Genomic DNA, 25,281 nt, shown 5'->3' with positions numbered 1-25,281 from the left:
ATTTATTAATTTATTTTTTATTTTTATTTTAGTTGCGGCAGGTGGACTTTTCATTGCAACACAATGAAGTTGTGGTGCATGGGCTCCAGAGCATGTGGGCTCACTAGTTGTGGAGCATAGGCTTAGTTGCCCCTCAGCATGTAGGATCTTAGTTCCCCGACCAGGGATTGAACCTGCATCCCCTGCATTGGAAGGCGGATTCTTAACCACTGACCACCATGGAAGTCCCAAAAGTTTGTTTTTTAACTTTATTTTATTGAAGCTTTAAAAAATTTAAAAATAATACTTTTGTGCTACTAAAAAATTCAGACAATAAAAAATATAGGCTATAAGAAGAGAAAGTACTTTCTATGCCAACTTCTGAAGAGAATGACTCTTAACAGTAACTGCATATCTTTTTTCAAGCTTTTTTTATGCCTCTTATATATAATGCATATACATATTAATGATTTTTAAAATCATACTATACAAAGTTGTGTAATTTTCACTTTTCATTTAATATATTATGTATATGTTTCCAGGTCAGCACACGTAGATCCACTTTATCCCTTTAATAGGTAAATACTATTTCATTAAATTGATGAACTTTAATTTAGCCAATAAGACTTCTGCTAAAAAACATTTATATTTTTCCCAATTTTTTTTTTTTTTTTTTTTTTTTTTTGCGGTACGCGGGCCTCTCACAGTTGAGGCCTCTCCCGTTGTGGAGCACAGGCTCCGGACGCGCAGGCTCAGCGGCCATGGCTCACGGGCCCAGCCGCTCCGCGGCACGTGGGATCTTCCCGGACCGAGGCATGAAACCTGTGTCCCCTGCATCGGCAGGCGGACTCTCAACCACTGCGCCACCAGGGAAGCCCGTGCGCCACCAGGGAAGCCCCCAGTTTTTAATTATTAGAAATAATACTGCTTTAAATGCTATGGTACACATATCTTTGTTTACCTGTGAGAGAATTTCTATAGAATAAACTCCTAAAACTGGGATTTATAGGTTAAAGATTATATAATTAAACATGTATTAAAAGTCTGATGAATACTGCCCAATTGCCAGCCTTCTAAAAGCTATGCTAATATTCACTTCTATTAGTAGTGGATGTGAGTGCTTTTTTCCCATATCCTTTCTAACATTAGTTGTAACTGTATCTTAAATTTTTGCCAATTTTGTCAGTAAAAAATACCTCATTAAACATTTTAATATCCTTAATTTTTAGTGACTTGGGCATATTTTCATATTTTTACTTACCATCTTTCTTTACCCTTCTGCTCTGGAATTTGTGGTTCCATTTCTTCTGCCAACTTTTGTATTTTTTTCTTATTGATTTGTGCAAACTCTTTGTATATTGTGGATATTAACTAATGCTTTGTCAGATGATGGACACATTTTCAGTTTATCATTTAACTTAGTTGATTGTAGTTTTGGCCTCTTATAAGTTATGTTTTTACAACTTGTGAAGACGGATCTTTCTAGGCCCAACAGGAAACTGAGATACTATACAGGAAAAAGGTTAACAGATTTTAACTACATTAAAACTAATAACATATTAAGGAGTCTGGATGTTACCTCGATGGCAATGGAAAGTCCTTAAAGACTTTTTAACTAGATTTACATGATTAGATTAGCATTGAGATTCTTAGTTTCCTGTCTTTCTCCTGGGACTACCTAGCTCCCAGTTAATTCTTCACATTGGCTAGAACTTTTCCTACTGTTTGCTCTTGTGCTGTTGGTCTCCTCCCACTGCCTGCACCTAAGCCTTCTGGTATTTTGGCTGCTGGTGATGCTGTTTGGAGTGGCATGTACTCTGCACAGGGGCAGGACATGGTAAGACATGTTAAACATCTTCCTAGGTGCTATTCACCTAGGAATTTAAACACTTTTGCACTCTTGAGAGATGGAGATCATTATTCCCATTTCTCCATGAAAAAAATGTAATTAAGAGGCTGGATGCTTCCCTGGTGGCACAGTGGTTAGGAATCTGCCTGCCAATGCATGGGATGTGGGTTCGGGCCCTAGTCCGGAGGATCCCACATGCCGCGGAGTAGCTGGGCCTGTGCGCCACAACTACTGAAGCCACGTGCCACAACTACTGAGGCCCACGCGCCTGGAGCCTGTGCTCCGCAACAACAGGGGAAGCCACCGCAGTGATAAGCCCATGCACTGCAGTGAAGAGGGCCCCCGCTCGCTGCAACTGGAGAAGGCCCACGCACAATAACAAAGACCAAATGCAGCCATAAATAAATAAATTTATTAAAAAAAAAAAGAAAAGGCTGGGATTTTCCCGTGCCCAGACACCTAGAATGTAACAGAGCAGGGATGTAAATTCTGTGTCTCTTCTTTTATGCTGCCTTCAAGTACATTTTCATGGCTGACAGATGTCTGGGGTACATGCTCTTTTATTTTGTATTAATTCAACAAGTATTTGAGCAATTAGTATTTGTGCCTTTTTTTTTTTTTAATAATCTTCCCAACAACCCTTCAATATAGGTGCTACTGTCCCATTTACAGACAAGAAACTGAGGCAAGAGAAGTGACGGTGACCTGCCAAAAGCCACAAAGCTAGTAGATTTTGAAGCAAGGATTCAATCTAGGCCTGGCTTGTTTTTCTGAGTTTTTTGGCCACGCGTGCGCGGCTTGTGGCATCTTAATTCCCCAACCAGTGACTGAACCCGCGCCCTCGGCAGTGAAACCGCGGAGTCCTAACCACTGGACCGCCAGGGAATTCCCCTGGCTTCAGTTTTAAATTTCTCACTAGGCTAGGCTGCCTCTTCCTAACAGAAGGCGTTTTAAAAATCTAGTTTGAGGACCTAAACCTGTCCCACGCTCAGGGAACACTTCACCAATGAGGTTACCTTTGAGTAGGCCATTTATTGATTACTGGCTGCTGAGCACAACTTGTTATCCTTACAACAACAGCACTAGGGAGGTGCTATGAACAGTCCTAGTTGTACAGATACTGAAGCTGAGCAGCAGAGGGGATAAAGAGCCGACTGGACCCAGGGCCCCAGGCATCATACCGCTCTACCTCCCACTATCAGGCTCGATCCCGACCCCTCGCAACCTCATTTCTGGGCCCTGAAGGTTGCAAGGCTCCCGGGGGTGGACGACTGACTCCTCGTAGGATCTCAGCGCCAGGCGTAGCAGGCCACCGGCATAGAGGTGTAGAGACCGGCAGGGAAAGTCTGACCCCGGAAGCAGTCGCGGCGCTGGCAAGGCCGCGTCTTCGGTTGCCAGGGCGCCGCCCCGGAAGTAGAGCCTGTCCGCGCTGGGTAGCGGTTCGCGTCCTCCTCTGAGCGCCGAGTGGGGTTGGAGGCGGGGCCGGGCCGCGGCGCCGGGCCGCCGTGCTCCGCGCTTCTGGGCGCTCCTCCGCGCTGTGCGCCCACAGGTGAGGCCCTGCCGCCGAGGCCGCCGCCTCCGGGGACCGAGGGTGTGGCCGTGCCCGGTGGGCGAGTGCGCATGCGCGAACGATTGTGGGCCCTGGTCTACGGGGCCGGGAAGGTGCGGTTTAGATGCTGCTCGCTGGACTCGCGTTCCCCGGGAAGCCTGCGCTGACCACTGTACCCCTCTTCCTCCTCCGAGTTCCTATGACTTAACTTGTGCCGCTCGATCCTTGTAATTGCATTCTTCTTATTATTGGTTATCCCAGAATTTCATTGTTCCTAGGCTTTTTCATTCATTTGCAATCTGTATCGTTCCTATTGGCTTCTTGCAGGCCGCGGTGTACCTGTGGCTAGAGCTCTGGACAGGAGACAGGAGATAAGTGTTCCCCGCCCTGCTCACCTCTCTCTGGGGGACTGTTTTCCCATCATTAGACGGGGTGGGGTGGTGGTAGTCATACACTCCTAGAGTAGCAGTGGCATTACAGGGGATTCATTCTAGACCTAAAAGTATCTGGTCGTTGTAAGCCGTTTGGAGGTTTGTTTGCAAAGCGGTTCTTTGTTCAGGAAATATTTAATGAGCACATTTGGGTGCTGGGTTGTGACAGTACAAAAAGATTGGCCCTGCCCTGCACTCAGGGAGTTACAGGCACTGGTAAACAGGTACGTGGAGCATGGGGGTGAGGAGGCGGGCAGGGCAACACAGCTGCGACTGAATGCTGCACGGCACTGATGTGAAGTCATTTATATTGTTACTTTATTTAAAGATGGCTCTTTTTTGCCTTTTCAAAAAAGACTTAACTAGCTGGAAAAGAATGCAAGTGTCCTAGGATCCTGGCCTAGCTGGGACTTTATTTTTTCTTTTTTTGCAGTACGCAGGCCTCTCACTGTTGTGGCCTCTCCCGTTGCGTAGCACAGGCTCCGGACGCGCAGGCTCAGCGGCCATGGCTCACGGGCCCAGCCGCTCCGCAGCATATGGGATCTTCCCAGACCGGGGCACGAACCCGTGTCCCCTGCATCGGCAGGAGCACTCTCAACCACTGCGCCACGAGGGAAGCCCAGCTGGGACTTTATTGAAACTGATAGTGATCAAAATGTCTGGGGTAGGGGGATGAGGGCAGAGACTGCTCCCATTTTCCGATGGCTGGACCCGGAAGAGTGAAGTGACTCCCATGAGGGTGAGTCTCCCGCCCTCCGCTGTTTCTCCTCAGAGGTTGTTCTAACTTTTGTCTGGGAGTAGTCATAACTCCAGGAGGTAGAAGGCCTCTTGGCAGAGCTTTGTCCTCCTGGGGTTGTAGGCACAGAGATTTCCCAAGATGTTCCCTCGCTCGGTGGAAATCAGCTAAACTCCCGGCCTCCTATTTCTCACCAGGGTAAAGCTGTGGAAGTGTTTATGGGTGATGGTTTCCTGGGTCTCCCCCTTCGGACTTACAGCCCCTGTAGGGCTGGGCTGCGCCTACTTCACTGCTTGGCACAAACAGTGCTTGTTTGACTGTGTGTGTGTGGAGGGAATTCACGTCTTTATTTTTGTTCATTCGTCACGTATTGGTTGAGAGCCTGCTATTGCTAGACGCTGTTCTGGGTGCTGGGATTCAGCAGGAGATAACGTGGCACAGCACTGCTGCTCACAATGTGACGTATCTGTGTCAGACAGACAGTCACCAAGGAACCAAATACATGAACTAGACCAGGTCTTTTCTTTTTAAAAATAATTAATTAATTAATTTATTTTTGGCTGCGTTGGGTCTTTGTTGCTGCGCGTGGGCTTTCTCTAGTTGCAGCGAGCGGGGGCTACTCTTTGTTGAGGTGCGCGGGCTTCTCATCGCGGTGGCTTCTCTTGTTGCGGAGCACAGGCTCTAGGCATGCGGGCTTCAGTAGCTGTGGCGCATGGGCTCCATAGTTGTGGCTCGCGGGCTCTAGAGCGCAGGCTCAGTAGTTGTGGCGCACGGGCTTGGTTGCTCCGCGGCATGTGGGATCTTCCTGGACCAGGATCGAACCTGTGTCCTCTGCATTGGCAGGCGGATTCTTAACCACTGCACCACCAGAGAAGTCCCTTTTTAAAAAAATTAAATTAAATTAAATTATTTATTATTTATTTATTTTTGGCTGTGCCAGGTCTTCGTTGCATGCAGCACATGGGATCTTTGTTGCAGCATATGGACTTCTTAGTTGTGGCAGGCATGCGGGATCTAGTTCCCTGACCAGGGATCGAACCCGGGCACCCTGCATTGGGAGCATGGAGTCTTACCCACTGGACCACCAGGGAAGTCTCATAGGCCAGGTCTTTTCAAACTTGCACTTGCATAAGAATCGCCTGAGAGCTTGTTAAGACACAGATTCCTGGGCCCCGCTCCCAAAGAGTCTGAATGTGTACACTCTTGTGTGTGCATGGGGGGAGCTGGAAGGTTTGTATTTCTAACGAGCTCCAGGTTGTGATGCGGATGCTGCTGGTCCGCGGACCATGCTTTGAGTTGGCGCCGACTAAACAACTGTGTACAACGTGAGCACCACGGAGAAGTAAAGTGACAGCTCTGTAAAGGGGGAGGATTGAGACTGGGAAGCCCAGTCTGAGGAGCTGACCTTGGAGAAAGGGCCAGATGTGGGGGAAGAGCAAAGCCTTAAGACTGGATGCCGCTTGGCGGGTGTGGGGAGCTGAAAGAGGCTGGCGCCTGGAGAGGGAAGACAGGTGGGAAGGGCGCTGGGAGACAAGGCCCGAGAGGCATGGGGGTCCCGGGTCACGCTGGGCCAGCCTTGCAGGCCATGGGTGGACTGCTAGGTTTATTCTCAGTGCAGTGGGAAGCCGCTGCAGGCTTATGAAAGGAGTGACAAGATCTGCTTTGTGTCTGAAAAGATTGGTCTGCTGCTGGGTGGGGAATGTGTTGCCATGGGGTGAGAATGGGGCCAAGGAAGCCAGTTGTGGCCTGGGTTGTGGGGATGCTGGGGAGAGAGACAGACGGATCCGGAATTTTCTGGGGGTGGAGCGGGCATGATTTGCTGCTGGACTGGACTGATGGTTACTTCCTCCCCAGGACTGAGGTTGGATTTTGTTAGGTTGTTAAAGCACTTTTCCACTGGGGCTGCCGCTGGTTGAACGCGTCTCTTGGCTTCGCTGGATCAGGACTGTCCAGGAGCCCCTGGTCCCGGGTGGCTTTCCGTCTCCCGTCACCCGCCTGGCACGGAGTGGCTGTTGGTGCCCAGTGGATGGATGAGAAACTACACTATCGGTGGCCCGGACGCCCAGGGATGTCCCGGCGGAAACCTGTTCTCAGGCTTGTGAAGATCCTGCCCACTTGCCCCAGGAGTGGGACCCACGGTGTTCTGGAAATAACCAGCAACTGTCTGGTTTTAGGATGGCTTTCCGAGGCTGACATGCCTCAGGCGGTGACAGCCCACTCTGACTTCAAGCTGTGAGCAGCATGAGGACCAGCACGTCACTCTCTGCTTTTCCTGATTAGGTTTTTATGATGTTCAGTTTGAAAGTAGCTGACCCTGTGGCTTAAAATTCTGAGGTGTCAGTTCATATGAACCAGTAGAGAGGTAACGTGTCAAGTTCATCACATAATACCGCTAATTCCACTTTTTTTTTTCTTTTCTATTTTAGGAGGAAGCCACAGGAAAACAATCTGACATCAGGTATTTCTCTATTTACCTGATAAATAGATAAGGCTTAGTATTTCCTAGGGTTGGGAAGGCGTCAGCCCTGGCTTCCGTAATGTGGGGATTGGCCAGCTGGTTCCTTAGTCTTCTACAGATGATACCTGAGCCCCCTCATTGTGCCTGGCCCTGGCTGGGTGCTGGGGGACCCACCCCCTGCCCTGTGGGGTCGATGACGCCTGACAAGGGGGATGCATGTAATGACGGTTGACACCCGCGTGTGGGAGGGAGACTGTGCGGGTGGCCACGGCAGCAGTCTCTGCTCTGCCTCTTGTTTTCCAAGCCCCACATTCCCGTCTGTAAGTGGGGAGAGTACCTGCCTGCCGGCCTCAGGTGAGCCGTAACTATGTACCCAGTAGAGAAGGATCTACACACACACCACCCAGCCCGGGGCCTGATGCATCCTGGTGTTCGGGGAGTGGTAGCTGTTGTTTCAGCGATGATAGAAATACGTACTCACTTACTGTGTAAGGGCGGGGCCTGGCAAGCCCTCCGGGAGGAGGAGCTGGAAAGGAGGCGCGTGCGGAGCCAAAATCGGGGGCAGCTTCAGGGTGAAGCTCTTTCTGCCTGATGCACTCGTTTCAAACCCAGTTGACGGTCTGGAGAACCTGCTGTGTGCCAGGTCCACGCCCACCTGACCTTGCAGTAATCCCAGCAGCACCGCCCAGGAGCTGTCACTTTCTTTCTTTCTTTTTTTTTTTTTTAACATTTTTATTGGAGTATAATTGCTTTACAATGGTGTGGTATTTTCTGCTTTGTAACTGAGTGAGTCAGTTCTTTCCCATTTATTTCACTGGGGAGGCTGAGGCCTGGGGAGGACTTGCCAGGATCCGCAGCGGCGGCTCCATGGCTCAGATGCGTCTCTAACCGAGCTGGGTCTCTAAGCCTCGGGTGTGGAGGGAACTGCCCTCCCTCCTTTGGCTCTTCCCAAGGCTGCCTTTTCATCTGCTCTCAGTGGCGGTTTCCACATTGATTTGGTGCATTTCTGAAAAGAGGTTCTTTTAAAGGAGAGGGGGCCTTCCTTCATCCTTTCCTTTTTTAACCGTAAATGACTGTCTTGTCTTCTTGCTCAGCACTTTACTGTGCTCTGTTCCCCAAATATATATACGTAAACCTCCTTATGGGTGTACATTTCTTATGCTTCGTTTTTCCCTAGTGTTTAGGATGGTTGTCTCTTGTATTAGTTTCCTAGGTCTGTGGTATCAAAGTGCCCCAAACTGGGTGGCTCAGTGAGGCCAGAAGCCTGAAATCAAGGTGTTGGCAGAGCCGTGCTCTCTCTGAAGATTCTAGGGGAGGGCTCCTTGCAGCTTCCAGTTTCTGGGAGCCCCCGGCATTTCTTGACTTGTTGCAGCCTTACCTCCGATCTCTGCCTCCATCTGCACATGGCTGCCTTCCCTCTGTCTGTCTGTCCGTTCTTGTGTCTTCACAAGGCGTTCCCTGCCTGTGTGTCTGTGTCCAACTTTCCATCTCATAAGAGTACCTGTCTTTGGATTAAGGCTGACCCGAATGACCTCATCGTAACTGCAAAGACCATACTTTGACCAAATAAGGTCATGTTTACAGGTACCCGGGTTAGGACTTCAATGTATCTTTTCAGGGGCACAGTTCAACCCATAACATTTTCAGGGAAGCAATGAGTCGGGTTCCAAGGACCCAGCCTTGAGGACTTGTCCATCAGTCACTCACACAACAAGCAGTCATTTTTTGCGTCTCATGTGCTGAAGGGCTGGAGATAATGGGGTCGGGCAAATGGACTGTAGGGTCGCTTCAAATACTCCCCTTTAAATCTAGAATCAGTGGGTTGAGAGGGAAACGGGTGACTACGAGAGTCCCTCGCCTCACACGTTTATGGAAGGAACGTACAGAAAGAACTGAAATGCAAGTTGGGAAGTTCTGAGTGCCCGCAAGGATGGCAGGAAGGGTCTGCAGGGGGTCCCGAGGAGGGAAACACTAATTCCAGTGAAGGCGATGAGAATGGCCCCCTGGGGGAAGTGGCCTTTGAACTGTGCCCCGCGTGGTTGGTGGAGCTGGATAAAGAGCGGTGGAGAGAGACGTTAGGATGGAGGGACAGCGCGGGCACAGGTTCGCGGGCGAGCACATGAGCACGGAGCAGCAGAGGGGGGTGCGTTCAGCCAGAGCAAGGGCTGCGTGAAGTGAAGGGGTGGCCTGGCAGCTTGGGAAGGTCAGCGGGAGCCAATAAGTAATTAATTCAGAAGTACTTATCACGACAAGAGAGGAACCCAAGGCATCCTCCGTTGGGCACTTAAACAGAAGACGCCATCCACTGAATGTTCTGGTTAGTTACCATTTGGCTGTATTCATGAACTGTTAGAACACCTCTTGATCTTGTGCTATGTACATTTCTCTGTGTATTAATGTTTTTTCTCATTTTTAATATTTTGGCTGCATGGCATGTGGGATCTTAGTTCCCCAACCAGGGGTCAAACCTGTGCCCCCTGCATTGGAAGCATGGAGTCTTAACCACTGGACTGCCAGGGAAATTCCTAATTTTTTTTTCTTTTTAATTTATTTTTGGCTGCATTGAGTCTTAGTTGTAGCATGTGGGCTCTTCTTTGCGGTGCATGGGCTCTGTAGTTTGCGGCACATGGGTTCTCTAGTTGAGGCGCGCGAGCTCAGTAGTTGCAGTGCACGGGCTTAGTTGCCCTGCGGCATGTGGATCTTAGTTCCCCGACCAGGGATCGAACTTGCATCCCCTGCCTTGGAAGGTGGATTCTTAACCACTGGACCACCAGGGAAGTTCCCCTAATTTTTTTTCCCCCTAATTTTTAAAAAGTTTATTGAAGTATAGTTGATTTACGATGTTGTGTTAAATTCTGCTGTACAGCAGTGTTTCAGTTATACATGCATATATTCTTTTTCATATTTATTTCCAGTATGGTTTATCACAGGATATTGAATATATTTAGTTCCCTGTGCTATACAGTAGGACCTTGTTGTTTATCCATCCTATATATAGTAGTTTGCATCTGCTAATCCCAAACTCCCAATCCTTCCCTACCCTACCCTGTCTCCCTTGGCAACCACAAGTCTGTTCTCTGTGTCTGTGAGTCTGTTTCATAGATATGTTCATTTGTGTCATATTTTAGATTCCACATATAAGTGATATCATATGATATGTCTTTCTCTTTCTGACTTACTTTGCTTAGTATAATAACCTCTAGGTCCATCCACGCTGCTTCAAATGGCATTATTTCATTCTTTTTTATGGCTGAGTAATATTCCGTTGTATATACATACCACATCTTCCTTATCCATTTATCTGTTGATAGATATTTAAGTTGTTTCCATGTCTTAGCTATTGTAAATAGTACTGCTATGAACATTGGGGTGCATGTGTCTTTTCAAATTATATTAGTTTTCTCCGGATACATGCCCAGGAGTGGGATTGCAGAATCATATGGCAACTCTGTTTTTAGTTTTTTGAGGAACCGCCATACTGTTTTCCATAGTGGCTGCACCAATTTACATTCCCACCGACAGTGTAGGAGGGTTCCCTTTTCTCCACACCCTCTCCAGCATTTGTTATTTGTAGACTTTTTGATAATGGCCGTTCTGACTGGTGTGAGGTGTTACCTCATTGTAGTTTTGATTTGCATTTCTCTAGTAATTAGCAATGATGAGCATCTTTTCTTGTGCCTGTTGGCCATCTGCATGTCTTCTTTGGGGAAATGTCTATTTAGGTCTTCTGCCCATTTTTTGATTGGGTTTTTCTTTTGTTATTGACTTGTATGAGCTCTTTGTATATTTTGGAAATTAAGCATTTGTCAGTTGCATCATTTGCAAACATTTTCTCCCAGTCCATAGGTTGTCTTTTCATTTTGTTTATGGTTTCCTCTGCTGTGCAAAAGCTTATGTTTGATTAGGTCCCATCTGTTTATTCTTGCTTTTATTTCTATTGCCTTAGGAGACTGACCTAAGAAAACTGGTACAATTTATGTCAGAGAATGTTTTGCCTATGTTCTCTTCTAGGAGTTTTTTGGTGTCATGTCTTATATTTAAGTCTTTAAGTCATTTTGAGTTTATTTTTGTGTGTAGTGTGAGGGTGTGTTCTAACTTCAGTGATTTTCATGAGGCTGTCCAGCTTTCTCAACACCACTTGCTGAAGAGACTGTCTTCTGCATTGTATATCCTTGCCTCCTTTGTCAAAGATTAATTGACCATATGTATGTGGGTTTATTTCTGGGCTCTCTAATCTTTTTTTTTTAATACATTTTTTTTTTTTTTTTGGCTGCGTTGGGTCTTCGTTGCTGCACGTGGGCTTTTCTCTAGTTGTGGTGAGCGGGGGCTACTCTTCGTTGTGGTGTGCAGGCTTCTCACTGCAGTGGCTTCTCTTGTTGCAGAGCACGGGCTCTAGGCACACGGGCTTCAGTAGTTGTGGCTCGCGGGCTCTAGAGCGCAGGCTCAGTAGTTGTGGCGCACGGGCTTAGTTGCTCCGTGGCATGTGGGCTCTTCCCAGATCAGCGCTCGAACCCGTGTCCCCTGCACTGGCAGGCACATTCTTAACCACTGCGCCACCAGGGAAGTCCCTGGGCCCTCTATTCTATTCCATTGATCCCTATGTCTGTTTTTGTGCCAATCATTTGTGTATTTTATTTTAGGTAAGAATCCGAGTCAAAATTTGGTGAAACTGAAGAGAAATTGGATGTTCCCGGTGGCTCCATAAGTACCTATGGTAGGTCCGGGCTGAGATGTTTTCCTTGGTGACCACTTGTCCACACAGCAGGTGGAGGGTGCAGGGGGCCGAGAGGAAGCCTACCCTTCTCGGAGGCTCCATTTCCTGCTCAGTAAAGTGGAGGTGAGAATATTTGCCCCATCGGCCTTATTGGGTTTAGGAGTGTACCCTTGGAAGTATTTTCAGACTATTTTATAACTGAAGTGCAGCACACGTATAAAGTATGGCCTTTATCATTATTCTGTGTTGTTGCTCTTACTTCTGCGTCATCTCCAGGTGGGAGCTGTGGCGGGAGTGAGGTCGCCCAGTGAGACTGGCGCTTGAAGTGCAGGGTGTGGGTTGTGGTGTAGGCGCTACCTGGCTTGGGGGTGATTCTCACCGAAATCCTGTGTCTGCAGTTGGACTCTAGGGGGCAGAGTACGAGCAGGATTGGTCAGGGATGCAGGGCTGTTCAGACTGAAATCAAATACACGCCGACCTCAGAGATAACTGCAGATTCCAGTCCAGACCACCGCAGTGAAGCGAATTATCGCAAGAAGGCAAGTCACATGAGTTTTTTGGTTTCCCACTGGATTTAAAAGTTATCTTTACACTGTACTGCAGACTGTATTGGGCGTTAGCAACTTGTCTAAAAGAGGTACATGCCTTAACTAAATATTTTATTGCTAAAAAATGGTAGGCATCACCTGCGCCTTCAGTGAGTTATAGTAGTAACACCAAAGATCACTAGATCACAGACCACCGTGGCACATATATAATAATGAAAAAGGGTGAAATATTACAAGAATATTGGGGCACAGAGACACGAAGTGAGCAAATACTGTTGGAAAAATGGTGCCGACAGACTTGCTCGATGCAAGGGTGCCACAAAACTTCAATTTGTAACAAACGCAGTATGTGCAAATCACCGGTGGTGAAAAAGTAAACTCCCCTCAGCAGTCGGCCTGGACAGTGCAAGAGGGTGTGAGGCGTGCGGGGTTTGCTCCGGTACAGACACGAGTTACCGGCACACGGGGACTCGGCTTCTGTGGTGCTTCTGCCATCATTTCCGTGTGGTGGCTGCTGACCTGCACGTGGGTCATGACCGATCAGTCAGCAACCTTCTGTGGCTGTCACGTGGCACTTAGAGCTTGCAGAGAGCGGTCCATTTATTCCTCACTTTGACGCTGTGGGCGTTGTCATCATCCTGATGAAGGCCAAGTTCACAGAGGGAAGGGCTGGGCTGTGTGGAAAGGGGTTTAGAGTAGGGTCACCCTAGGTTTGGCTCAAGCCACCATCAGTCCCTTTGGTCTGTTCTTACACAGGCTCTTAACCTTTGAGCCTCAGCTTCCTCATCTGAAAACCGGGGATAATGACAATCGTATGAGATGCTTCCTGAGTGCTTCCTTACGTGCCAGGCACCGTTCTCGGTGCTTTACATGTGTTCACGCATTTACTTCTCACTCCAGCCTATGACATGGATAGATACTGTTGTTATCCCCATTTTACAGAGGGGGAAACAAGTTCGGAGAGGTTAAGTAACTTGCCCAAAGTCACACAGCTCGTGAGTGGTGGAGCTGGGCCTCAAACCCAAGCTCCGGGACCTATGCTTGACCACAGTCCCGCCTCGATGATACTACCCGCCTTGCTGGGCAACACGAGGAGGGAGTGGGCTGATGCTGGGTGGAAGCACCCCGAGCTCCGCCTGGTGGATTCTATCATGAGAGTGTCTTCTCTTTTCCTCTCCCAAGCAACACATACCTGGGTCCCCATCTCTACGTCCCATGCCTTTTCTGCCCGGTTAAGTTGCCCCAAACGTGAAGCTATTATAAGTCCATGGGGGAGGTGCCTCCTTTCATAAAAGGCCCTCGAGGCTCCTCAGGTCCCCCGGCTTTCAAGCCCAGTTTTTCACAGAAGCCCTTCCTGAAAGCCCTTCACCTTCTGTGAAGAGGTACACAGAAGTGTAACAAATGCAGCCGTCTCTGGTCGGCGCTGGGGTGGGAGCCTGGAATCCTGGGCTGCCCCAGCAGTTTGAAAATGAGAATTCAAAGGAGGAAACAAGTCCAGAAACTTTCTCAAAGTCACATGGTGGTACTGACAGGCCTGTGACCACAGTCACTCATTCTCTCTGAAGTGATCATTTGCTGCATGCCAGGCACGGTGCCAGTCCCTGGGTGCAAAGCAGTGACAAAGAAAGCCAGCTCCTGCCCTCTAGCAAGGACAGAACTGCAGGGTGCCAAGGGGCTGCGTAGCTGGTCTGGAGAGTCAGAGAGGCTTTGTGGAGGAAGTGACATTCACTTATGCTGGCAGACTGGTGGGCGGTCGCTTGGCCAGGCAGAGCAGGGCGGAGTGCTGCAGGCAGAGCATGTGCCAAGGCCCTGAGGTAGAAGAGGAGGTGGGCAGAGAAGTCCAATGTGGCAGGAACAGCGGGTGAGGGAGAAGGTGGCACAAGATGTACCTGGAAAAGCAGGTGAGGGCCAGGGGGCTGCGTATTTTAAGTACAGTGAGAGCCACGTTGCTTGTTCACCAGGATTGATGTGGTGAGACAAACACTTAATATCACCCACAGTTAGGGACTTCCCTGGTGGTCCACTGGCTAAGACTCCGTGCTCCCAAAGCAGGGGACCCGGGTTTGATCCCTGGTCGGGGAAACTAGATCCCACATACATGCCGCAACTAAAAAGATCCCGCGTGTTGCAACTGAGACCTGATGCAGCCAAAATAAATAAACAAATAGATAGATATTAAAAAAGATCACCCACAGTTAAAGAGAGTGAATTGGTGAAGCAAATCCGGAAGCAGCAGGGAGATAGGCAGAACTTGAGGGGACGGGGGGTGCCCAGACTGGGGTGAGTACTCGCACCCACCCGTCAGAAGCCAGCTCCAGGGTCCCTGCTCAGGGCAGCCTCCCCGCTGCCTCCGCTCTCACAGTGGTGCCTGTCCTTGTGCCTGTCCTGGTGGTTCCAGTCACAGCTGCCATTCGGCGTGTGTTGCCGTTATTTCCCGCTTAACGAGGATTCTCAGTCTCAGCACACCTGGCCTTTGGGGCTGGATGCTTTGTTGGCGGGGGCTGGCGGGGGGCATACTGTACGTCGGAGGGCGTTGAGCTGGATCCCTACCTCTGCTCCCAGATGCCAGAAGCATCCCTCACCCCCAGTGCTGGCAAGCGAAGTGCTGCAGGCATTGCCGGATGTCCCCCGGGGGTGAGCTGCCCTGGCTGAGAGCCACTGTGGGGAGGACTGAGCTGGGGGTGGGGGACGTCTGCTCGCCTCGTGTAGAGGACTCCTTTGGGCGAAGGGACGTGAGCTGTTAAGTTTCATGGCTCCGATAAGGTGATCTCTTCCAGGATTATGGCAGGAAAAGTGAAATGGGTCACTGATATCGAGAAGTCGGTGCTGATAAATAACTTTGAAAAGAGAGGATGGGTCCAAGTGACAGAAAACGAGGACTGGAATTTTTACTGGTAAGTATAAACCAGGGTTTGGTTGTCTTCCAGAGCCCGTTTATCAGCGCGGTTAATCCCATACCGGCGCACGGACTGTCCTGTGCAGGCGCCCCCACGCCATCGTGCCGCCTCCCCTTACACTTCGCTCATCCGGGCCCTTCGTGCGCGCGGGGAGAAGGCCCTGGGTTAGTATACGTGGTGGAGCGTCCCCTGCTCCTGGTTTTCAGGAGGTCCCGGGATGTCTCAGCATGGCTGAGTGTGGTTACACGGCAGTGGGAATTTGGGTGAGAAACCAGAGCCCCACCCGCCTCCAGTTCGTGCTGGTCACAGTGGTGCCCTGTTGCCTGGCACCTCGGGGTGCGCTGGGGAGGTCAGCATCCTGTGGGGTGGTGTGGGGAGGAGATTGGGGAAAGGGCTGTGGGGAGGGCTCGGGGCTTCCTTTCACCTCCCTCCCGTTAGGCCAAGAGGGTGCCGGCTGGACTGACTGAGAAACCGCAGAAATGCGTGAGGCTGGAAAAGCAGTGTGTGGGCCCTGAGTCCCGGGTGGTACCACCCAGCCAGGAGCCTGGAGGCTTCCTAGACTCCTCTCCTCGCCTCTCACTTCCTCAGGGTGAGGTCCTGTGTCCTCCTTGGTCCAGGCCTGGTCTGCTCCCTCCCTCGGGGCGGCCTCCACATCCCTGCTGGGTTCCTCAGCTAAACATTTGGCTGACCCTGTGCAGCTCCTGGGTCCAGAGCACTGCAGTGAACCTTTGAGGGGGCAGGGGGCCAGTGGGGGCACACGTCGGGGTCGGCAGGGGCTTTGTCACCCTGTACATCCCCCGCCCCGGACTCACTCTCCCTGCCGCCACCTTGAGAGACGTTACTCGGCTTCTCTCAGCCACTTCCCTTCCCCGCTCCTCCCCTGGTCCCCGCCGGTGCAGCGGGCTGCGCGTTTTCCCCTGTTGACCCGCTGCTGAAACGGTCTTTCTTTTCCGTCTGTGTACGTGCTACGCTTTCTATGCCTCCTCAGCCCCCCATTTGGAGACGCAGTGCATCCAGGGGTTACATGTCCAGACCCTGGAGCCAGAGCCACGCGTGGCTTCAGCCCTGGCTCTTCTGCTGCCGTCTGTGTGGCTGTTAGCAGAGGACTTGGCCTCTTTCTGCAAATACCGTTGTTTGAGGTTTCAAGGAAGCAGTGAAGCACAGAACTCGGGGCAGCGCCTGGCGCATGGCGGGCGCCCCATCAGCATGTGCTGCCACTGTCCTTTGTGCACCGGCACACCTGCGCTGGAAGCCACCTCTGCCTCTCGCGCCCTCCCAGGCTGCTCTATTCAGGTGCCGTGGCAGCAAATGCTGAGTGCCGTGATTTGTGATTTCCCGGCCTGTCCCCTCTTCCAGTGTCACTGTGAACCCCTGGAGAATGAGGACCTGGCCTGGCTTATGTCAGCATCCCCGGAGCCTGGCCGGGCCTGGGCACAGAGTAGGCAGCACCCAGCCTCCAGCTGCAGCGGTGGATGGAGAGGTGACCCTAGCTTTGCTCCTGGCAGCAGTGAAGTCACCTGCCCTTTAAACTGCAACCTGGGAACTCCCTGGCGGTCCAGTGGTTAGGACTCTGCGCGTTCACTGCCGAGGGCCTGGGCTCGATCCCTGGTTGGGAAACTAAGATCCCACAAGCCAGGCAGCATGGCCAATAAACAAACAAACAAACAAACTGCAACCTAATTTCCCTTCAGGAGTGTGGACTGCAGAGAGGAAGGGTGTTTATGGAGTAGTTCAGTGCCTGTGTATGGTTTAGTGTCAAGTTTACGTTCTTTCTTCTCAAAGGTAAAGTGAAATCCTTTATCCAGAGCCCTGTTTCATGGGAGCTCTGAAAAGAAGGCTGAACAGGACAGTATTTTGCACTTGCTGTTTGGTGTCCCACTGCCCAGTGCTGTGGGGCCCAGCAGAGCTCAGCGCGTTCTTTCGGCTTCTCTGGGCAGGGGGTCACGTGCCAGGGATGGGGGTGGGGGTGGGGATTTGAATGCTTGCTTCTTCATGCCGAGAAGCGTTTTGGAGCTTTTCTTAACCAACAAGAGAATGACGGAGAAGAGAGCTAAACAGTATGATAAGTCTGGGTATTTGAGATATCCTGAGAGCTCATGCTTTAAGCACTAAGTGTCCTGTCGGGTCTTAAAAATTGGTTAGGGAAGAATATTGGAAACAACTAAACATTAACTGGTGGGGGAAAGGTGAATAGATTAACCAAGTGGATTACGGTACAGCCATTGAAATAATTGCGATGATTATAAAGCAGTTTGGGAAACTGAATAACAGTAAGTGTGAAGAAAAACATATTACAAAATTGTATTTGTATTCTGATAACAACTATGCGAAAACAGCTTGCATGTGGGCAGGAAGTAGAAGGAGTGAGAAACAGGTAAACACTGGCTCTCCTGGAGGGGGTGTATGGGTTATCCATTGCCGAACTGATGGTGAGTAACAAACACCACAAACTTAGGGGCCTGAAACAACAACCACTTTTTGCTGCACAGGAGTTTGTGGGTTTGGCTGAGCGGTTCTTTTGGTCTGGCAGAACTTCACTCACACATCTGCTGTCACCTGGTGGGTCATCTGAGGCTTGGCTGGTCTAGGATGCCCTTGGCTAGGACGACAGGGGCTTCTCTCCACAAATCTCTCACATCCCTCCAACCGGCTAGCCTGGGCTCGTGGTGGTGTCGGGGGCCCAAGAGGGAGGTGGCAGCTCTCAAGGCCTTTCGGGGCTAGTCTCAGAAATGGCACACCATCACTCTGCCCTTCTTTTTGGCCAAAGAAAGGCATTTGGTCAGCCCCAGTTCAAGGGGAAATATATTTCACCTCCCGATGGGAGTTGAGGGGTGGACAGTTGGGACCCTTTTTACAATCAGGCTACACAGTAGGTGAACATTTATTTATAACAAAGGGTCCTTTGTTCCTTGGAGAGATGCCTGATGCTGGGCCTCAGGAAGAATTGTACAAGGTGAGCTTGGAATAGCTTGTCTTAAGGGAAAGCGAGGACGTCGTCGAGGCCTGCTGGATTCAGGTTAATAAAACTCAGGAGACAGCTTGCAGAGTTCCTTCTGCCCCAAATAGGGACACCTAGAGCTTCCATAAGAATAATGACAGCAGACTGAAACTCATGAATCATGTTTGAATCTATGAGTTCATAAAAATGCCCCCCAAAAGAACTGAAACGGAACAAAACCCCACATAATTTGTGGCACGTTAAAATGGCCACAGAGTTTTTGACACCACTTCCTTCTGCAGATGGGGTCTTCGTTCCCCTCCTCCTGACCTTGGGTGGGCTCTGTGATTGCTTTGGCCAGTGGGATGCAGTCAGTGTGATCCAGTCAGTGTGATACAGGCCTTAAGAAACCAGCAGCTTCCTCCTCCTGTGTGGGAACCCCCTGCGGGAGCCCTGAGCTGCCACGTGAGAAGCCTGCCCGTCCCGGGGCCGTTGTGCTGGAGAAGTTGCAGCTGCACCCACCTTCCAGCCATGCCTGCCAAGGTGCCGGATGTGGAAGAAGCCTTCTCGGGGCCCCCAGACCAGCCGGCTGAATCCCACCCAGCGACCTCAGTGCTGCCTGGGGCAGAGCGCTCTGCTGAGCCCTGCCCAAATTCTTGACCCACAAAACCTCGAGATATCATAAAATGGTGGTTGTCTTAAGTAGCTAACGTTGGGTAATTCGTGTTGCAGTGATAGGTTCCCAGAACACAGCTCACCACACGTCTGCGGGTGGTAGGGAACCAGCTCACTATTTTGAAAACTGGTAAAGGGAAAGAGTCACACACTTACTCAGTCTTCCCTGTACGAACCATTCATGGGTTACCTAAATTGTTGACGAAGGGAAGTTTCTCCTTGTAGAAATATTCCTGCCGATAAATGAAGGCGGAATGAAAAAGGAGAATTTCACTGTTTTGCAACCCCTCATGGCCTAAGGATCTACACCTGTGCAGGACGGAGGCCGCTGACCACAGGACAATAGGACACTTAAGTGTGGCTGGTCCAGACAGAGACGTATGTGCCGGAGTGTGACGTACGCTCCCGTTTTAGTACGAAGAAACAAATGTAAAATTCCTCATCACAAATTTTTATGTTGGTAATTTGTTGAAATGATAATATTTTGGATATACTAGGTTAAATAAGATACATTAAAATTACTTTCACCTCTTTCATTTAACTTTTTTTGGCTGCGTTGGGTCTTCGTTGCTGCACGCGGGCTTTCTCTAGTTGCGGCAAGCGGGGGCTACTCTTCGTTGCGGTGCTCAGGCTTCTCATTGTGGTGGCTTCTCTTGTTGCGGAGCACAGGCTCTAGGTGTGCGGGCTTCAGTAGTTGTGGCACGCGGGCTCAGTAGTTGTGGTGCATGGACTTAGTTGCTCCACGGCATGTGGGATCTTCCCGGACCAGGGATCGAACCCGTGTCCCCTGCATTGGCAGGCGGATTCCCAACCACTGTGTCACTAAGGAAGTCCCCCTTTAACTTTTGTTTTAATGTGACTACTAGAAAATTCAATATGTGACTCAGCTGTGGGTCACATTTTCTATTGGGCAGTGCAGCTGATTAGTCACTGACATCCCGAAGGGAGAGGCTCTCCGGCTGGATGCCACCCTGGGACGCAGCTCTGCCCCGATCAGCCTGCAGCTCATCAGACCTCTAGGTCTGACTCCCAACTTACAGGAAGTACAGGGTCCTGGGGAGCATGATAAATAAGGAAGCTGTGAGAACCCCTACAGAACAGATACCCGGTGTCTTCAACAAATAAATTGCCTAGAAAAAAATTAAGGAGGGGTGGGGGAGAATGTATAGATTTAAAGAGATGTGTGAGAGAGAGAACAACTAATCAGAAGGCCTGGCCCTTATTTGCAAAAGTTGTAAAAAAATATTTATCAGACAACTGGGGAGATTTGAACACTGAGTAATATTTGATGATATTTAGGAATTACTGCTCCTGGGATTTCCCTGGCGGTCCAGCGGTTAAGACTCTGCGCTTCCACTGCAGGGGGCGCAGGTTCGATCCCTGGTTTGGGAACTAAGATCCTGCAAGCTGTGTGGTGCAGGAAAAAAAAAAAAACTGGAATTGGCTATGCTCCTTTTTTTTTCCAGTTGTGATAACAGTATAAAATAGCATATCATATAATATAAAAAGGAGTCCTTAACTGTTAGAGATTCTAACAGGAATAATTTGGATGAAATGATATGGTATCTGGGAAGTGCCTCAAAATAAGCCAGTGCTGTGAGGTACAGGCAAAGCAAGTCTGGCCTCGTGGTGACTGTTGAAGCTGGATTACGGGCTTCTGTTACACTTTTCTCTATACTTCTTCGTGTGTTTGAGCTTTCCCATAATAAACAGTGTTGTTTTTTTTTTTTTAATCCTTTTGTTCTAATGATTATGGAATCAAAAGAAACCCTCTGGTTGGTGCTATGGGGAGGGGGCGGGTTGGGGGCAGGGAGTACAGAGAGGACCTTGCCTTGTCTTGTGACTCCAGGACTCCCTTGTGGGTGCCAGCCCTTCTGTCCTTCCTGCTTCTCAGGGGGTGGCTAGGGAAGTCAGACAGGTGTGGCAGGGAGACTGGCTTTCTTAGAGGATGAGAAGGAATCTATTTCTCTTTCAACTCTCATTTCACTGGGGGCTTCGCGGTTTAGCTGGCCTGTCAGGGGTCTCTCCAAGAATATCACATGCCAACTCAGGGTCCTTAAATAACCCCTGTTTTTTTGTTGTTTTTAATTTTTTGGGTTTGCCACGTGACATGCGGGATCTTAGTTCCTGACCAGGGATGGAACCTGCACCGCTTGCAGTTGAAGCACGGACTCTTAACCACTGGACCACCAGGGAAGTCCGTGGGGTTTTGGTTTTAGGGGGTCCCTGTCCTTCCTGACTTTGGGTGCAGATATTGAGTCAATGAGTTTCCTGACTTCAGAGTCTGACTTTCATTAGTTGGGTATCAAAATCAATGTTATCATTAACTGATAAACATTTATTGAGCATCTACTCTGTGCCAGAGAGTACAACCAATCAGGGCAGAGTCAAAACAGCCCCTGCCTCAGATAGTTGAGGTACAGTCAGCGGACACACAGCCTGCTGCTGTGGGCCAGGCACCTGGCTCGGTGCCGGGTTGGGGACAGGTAAGCTCTGAGGGAGTGTGCTTCCTGGTCAGGAGTCCCCGGGCTTTAATGACACCCGCCTCCACATGGACACATTCTGAGCTTCTGTCCTGCACATCCCTTCTGTGCTTCTCTTTCAGGATGAGTGTGCAAACCATCCGCAATGTTTTTAGTGTCGAGACTGGCTACCGGCTCTCAGATGATCAAATAGTCAACCATTTCCCGAACCACTATGAACTGACGCGGAAGGATCTGATGGTGAAAAACATCAAGAGATACAGGAAAGAGCTGGAGAAGGAAGGGAGTCCTTTGGCAGAGAAGGACGAAAGTGGGAAATACCTCTACCTGGGTTTGTGTCCTTTCCACCGGCCTCACGTTTTAAATAGATAGTGGAGTATTCTCCAGTGGCACAAGACCGCGAGATGGTGACTGTTGGCTTTGAGGGATGAACGTGTTTGTGGGCACCTCTTTCATTCCAGGCATCTCCAGAATTGGGGGAGGGGGCTCCACTTGGAATCTGAGTTTGTGTGAGTGCCTTGGGAATGTGCACAGGAGGTGGTGGGCGTGGGGGGCACTCCCTGAGTTACAGACTGCCAGGAGGGACCATTACTGTGTCCAGCAATGCCTGGGGAGCACAGTGCGTCCCTGCCCCGTCTGGTGAGAAAAGCTGGGCTGTTGGGTAATTTCAGAATCCCTTTAGCACACGTGGGGAAAAGTAATAAGTGACCTCTCTGGGCCTCGTTTCCTAATCTGATAAATGGGAATGATAACAATACCTATCTTACAGTTTACTGTGGGGATTAAATGATACAGATTTGTAAAGTACTTAGCACACAGCTAAAAGAGAAAACTCATTACAGGCAGACCTCAGAGGTACGGTGGGTTCAGTTCCAGACCACCAAAATAAAGCAAATTACCACAATGGGACTTCGCTGGTGGTCCAGTGGTTAGGACTCCACACTTCCACTGCCAGGGGCCCGGGTTCGATCCCTGGTCAGGGAACCATGATCCTGCAAACTGCATGGTGTGGCCCCAAATAAATAAGTAAACAAATAAAAAGAATGAAGTTTTAAAATAGAATAAAGCGAATACCGCAATAAAAGCAAGCCACATGAAATTTTTTGGTTTCCCACTGCATGTAAAAGTTATCCTTACACTAAACTGTAGTCTGTCAAGTGTACAATAGCATTATGTCTTAAAAAAAAGTCAATGTACATACCTTAATTACTTAATTAATTATATTTTTGGCGACATTGGGTCTTTGTTGCTGCATGTGGGCTTTCTCTAGTTGCGGCGAGCAGGGGCTACTCTTTGTTGCGGTTTTCAGGCCTCTCATTGTGGTGGCTTCTCTTGTTGTGGAGCATGGGCTCTAGGCGCACGGGCTTCAGTAGTTGTGGCACGTGGGCTCAGTAGTTGCGGCTTGCGGGCTCTAGAGCGCAGGCTCAGTAGTTGTGGCGCACGAGCTTAGTTGCTCCACGGCATGTGGGATCTTCCTGGACCAGGGATTGAACCCGTGTCCCCTGCATTGGCAGGCGGCTTCTTAACCACTGCGCCACCAGGGAAGTCCCGACATACCTTAATTTAAAAATACTTTATTGCTTAGAAATGTTAACCATCATCCGAGCCTTCAGTGAGTTGTAATTTTTTTGCAGTAGTAACATCAGAGATCACTGATTTCAGATCACCATAGCAAACATGATAATAATGAAAAAGTTTGAAATACTGTGAGAATTACCAAAACGTGACACAGAAACACAAAGTGAACAAATGCTGTGGAAAAATGGTGCCGATTAACTTGCTCCACGCAGGGTTGCCACAAACCTTCAGTTTGTAAAAAATGCATTATCTGTGTAGCAAAATAAAACGAGGTTCGCCTGCGTTGTACCGGGATTAAACTGCAGAAGCCCTTGCCCTGTGAGATGCTGGGTGGGGGCGTGAGGTAGCGAAACAGGCCCTGAAGAGGCAGTGGCAGCATCTTTCTGTCCGTGGCCCCCGGCGGGCTGGCTCACCGTTGTCCCCTCTCTGTTACCCTCAGACTTCGTCCCCGTCACCTACATGCTGCCTGCCGACTACAACCTGTTCGTGGAGGAGTTCAGGAAAAGCCCCTCTAGCACCTGGATCATGAAACCTTGTGGCAAAGCCCAGGGAAAGGGCATCTTTCTGATCAACAAGCTCTCGCAAATCAAAAAGTGGTCCCGGGACAGCAAAACGTCTTCGTAAGTGGGGGAGCCCGTTGCGTGTGCTTTGCCACGGGTGGAGGGGGGGCCCTTGCTTGCTTTTCCAGGTGTGCAACATTTGTTCAGGTATACACGTGGCAGCAGGACAAGGCTCTGTGGCCACGGTAGCGTCACCAGTCGTAGAATCTCACCTGGGGATGGTGGGTAAACTGGCGTAAGGTCACAGGAGCAGGGAGCCTCGCTGGCCGCTCTCTGTCCTGAAAGCTGGGGGGAGACCCATCCAGTCCTGGTGCTTCTGAGGTGGCGAAGCACATGCTTAACACCTGGGTGCCTGGGCTTGAACCCCTGTCTGACACTCACCACCTGAGTAAGTTTTGTTGTATGGACTCTTCGGTTCTTCATCCGGGTAAACTGGGGACACAAATAGCACCGCCTCACGGGGTCGAGGTGGGGATGGACCCGAGCGCCAGGCAGTGTGTGCGGTCAGTGTAGAGAAGACCTACGTGACCGTCAGTCAGGTCTCCTCTCTGGGCTGGGTGCCCCTCAGAACGGAGGACACCAGGAGGTTTACTCTAAGGCTCACTCTTTGCCTCTTCGAGGTCCTTAACTGCCGGGAAGTGCCTGGAGGCCACCATTGGTGCCATCCTTTCCGGGTGGACCGATGGCTCCCCTGAATTCCCAGGAGTGGCAGGGATGCCTCCTTGTGTCCCGCATTTAAGTCTGACTGCATGATGCCAGCACCCGGGGGTTCCTCTGTGGATACCCCCCACCCTCGTTTTCTCCCCGTGAACTGGCCTCTCACTTAATGAGAGGCAGCAAGCTTGTCACCAGCCGACTAAAGACTTCTGGTCTTTTTTTTTTTAATTTATTTTATTGAAGTACAGTTGATTTGCAATGCTGTGTTCATTTCTGCTGTACAGCAAAGTGATTCAGTTATACATATATAGATTCTTTTTTGTATTCTTTTCCATTATGGTTTATCACAGGATATTTGAATATATCTCCCTGTGTTGTACAGGAGGACCTTGTTGTTTATCCATCCTATGTATAACAGTTTGCAACTGTTAACCCCAAACTCCCAATCCATCCCTCCCTGACCCCCTCCCCATTGGCAACCAGAAGTCTGTTCTCTATGAGACCTCTGGTCTTTGCATCTAACCTCGACTTTGACATGCCCAGGTTCATGACTCAGTCTACCAAGGAAGCCTACGTGATCTCTCTGTACATTAACAACCCGTTACTAATCGGCGGCAGGAAGTTTGACCTGCGCTTGTATGTTCTGGTGTCTACGTACCGCCCACTGCGCTGCTACATGTAAGAGCCGGAGTTTTGTTTCCATTTCTTTAGACTGAGTTTTGGGAATTCCCTGGTGGTCCAGTGGTTAGGACTTGGCTTCCACTGCGGGGGGCCCGGGTTCGATTCCTGGTTGGGGAGCTAAGATTCCCACATAATGCGTGCTGTGGCAAAAAAAAAAAAAAAAAAAAAGACCGTGCTTTGACACGATACTTCCTACTCCTCGGAGACCTTGCAAGGGTTGGTCGAACTCCCTGTACGCGTAGTGCCTGGCATGTGATCCATGTTGAGTAAGGCAGTAACTTTGACACGAATGTGAATCTTTAAAACAAAAAGCAACTCTTTTACCCTTACAAAGATACTCAGAGAAAGAAGCCAGACACAGAAGGCCACATGTTGTTCAATTCCATTTATATGACGCACCCAGAAGAGGCAAAACTGTAGAAACAGAAAGTAGATTAGTGTTTGCCCAACACCAGGGTTGGGAAGTGACTACTGACGGTCGCAGAGTTTCTTTCTGGGGTGATGCAGATGTAACATTGATTGTGGTGATGGTTGCACGACTCTGAATA

At 49.7% G+C, this 25,281-nt stretch overlaps 1 protein-coding gene and 1 long non-coding RNA gene across 26 annotated transcripts in view; one reads left to right on the top strand and one right to left on the bottom strand.

Annotated features, from left to right (window-relative positions):
- Window positions 1–25,281, bottom strand: part of LOC125960485 (uncharacterized) — a 327,476-nt gene that overhangs the window by 256,253 nt on the left and 45,942 nt on the right. The gene's annotated exons all lie outside the window — the stretch shown is intronic.
- TTLL1 (TTL family tubulin polyglutamylase complex subunit L1) overlaps window positions 3,241–25,281 on the top strand; it is a 37,501-nt gene continuing 15,460 nt past the window's right edge. The window contains exons 1-9 of one of the 25 annotated variants that reach the window (XR_007470170.1): window positions 3,463–3,604; window positions 3,705–4,547; window positions 6,971–7,002; window positions 11,643–11,716; window positions 12,115–12,255; window positions 15,042–15,158; window positions 21,380–21,588; window positions 23,275–23,455; window positions 24,596–24,730. Coding sequence is in view for 1 of the 25 variants with exons in the window: in XM_033405198.2 (XP_033261089.2) it covers window positions 4,542–4,547; window positions 6,971–7,002; window positions 11,765–11,839; window positions 15,042–15,158; window positions 21,380–21,588; window positions 23,275–23,455; window positions 24,596–24,730 (755 nt within the window). In the remaining 24 variants the exon portion in view is untranslated. Of the gene's footprint in view, window positions 3,378–3,460; window positions 3,605–3,704; window positions 4,548–6,970; window positions 7,003–11,642; window positions 11,840–12,114; window positions 12,256–15,041; window positions 15,159–20,898; window positions 20,972–21,379; window positions 21,589–23,274; window positions 23,456–24,595; window positions 24,731–25,281 lie in introns of those variants that run through there. The other 24 variants (XR_007470169.1, XR_004476676.2, XR_007470172.1 and 21 more) reach the window with 24 other exon arrangements.

This window comes from Orcinus orca, chromosome 11 (genome assembly GCF_937001465.1).
Source record: "Orcinus orca chromosome 11, mOrcOrc1.1, whole genome shotgun sequence".
Lineage (NCBI taxonomy): Eukaryota > Metazoa > Chordata > Mammalia > Artiodactyla > Delphinidae > Orcinus > Orcinus orca.
Note: the sequence above shows the minus strand (reverse complement) of the source record. Positions and strands in the feature narration are given on the sequence as shown.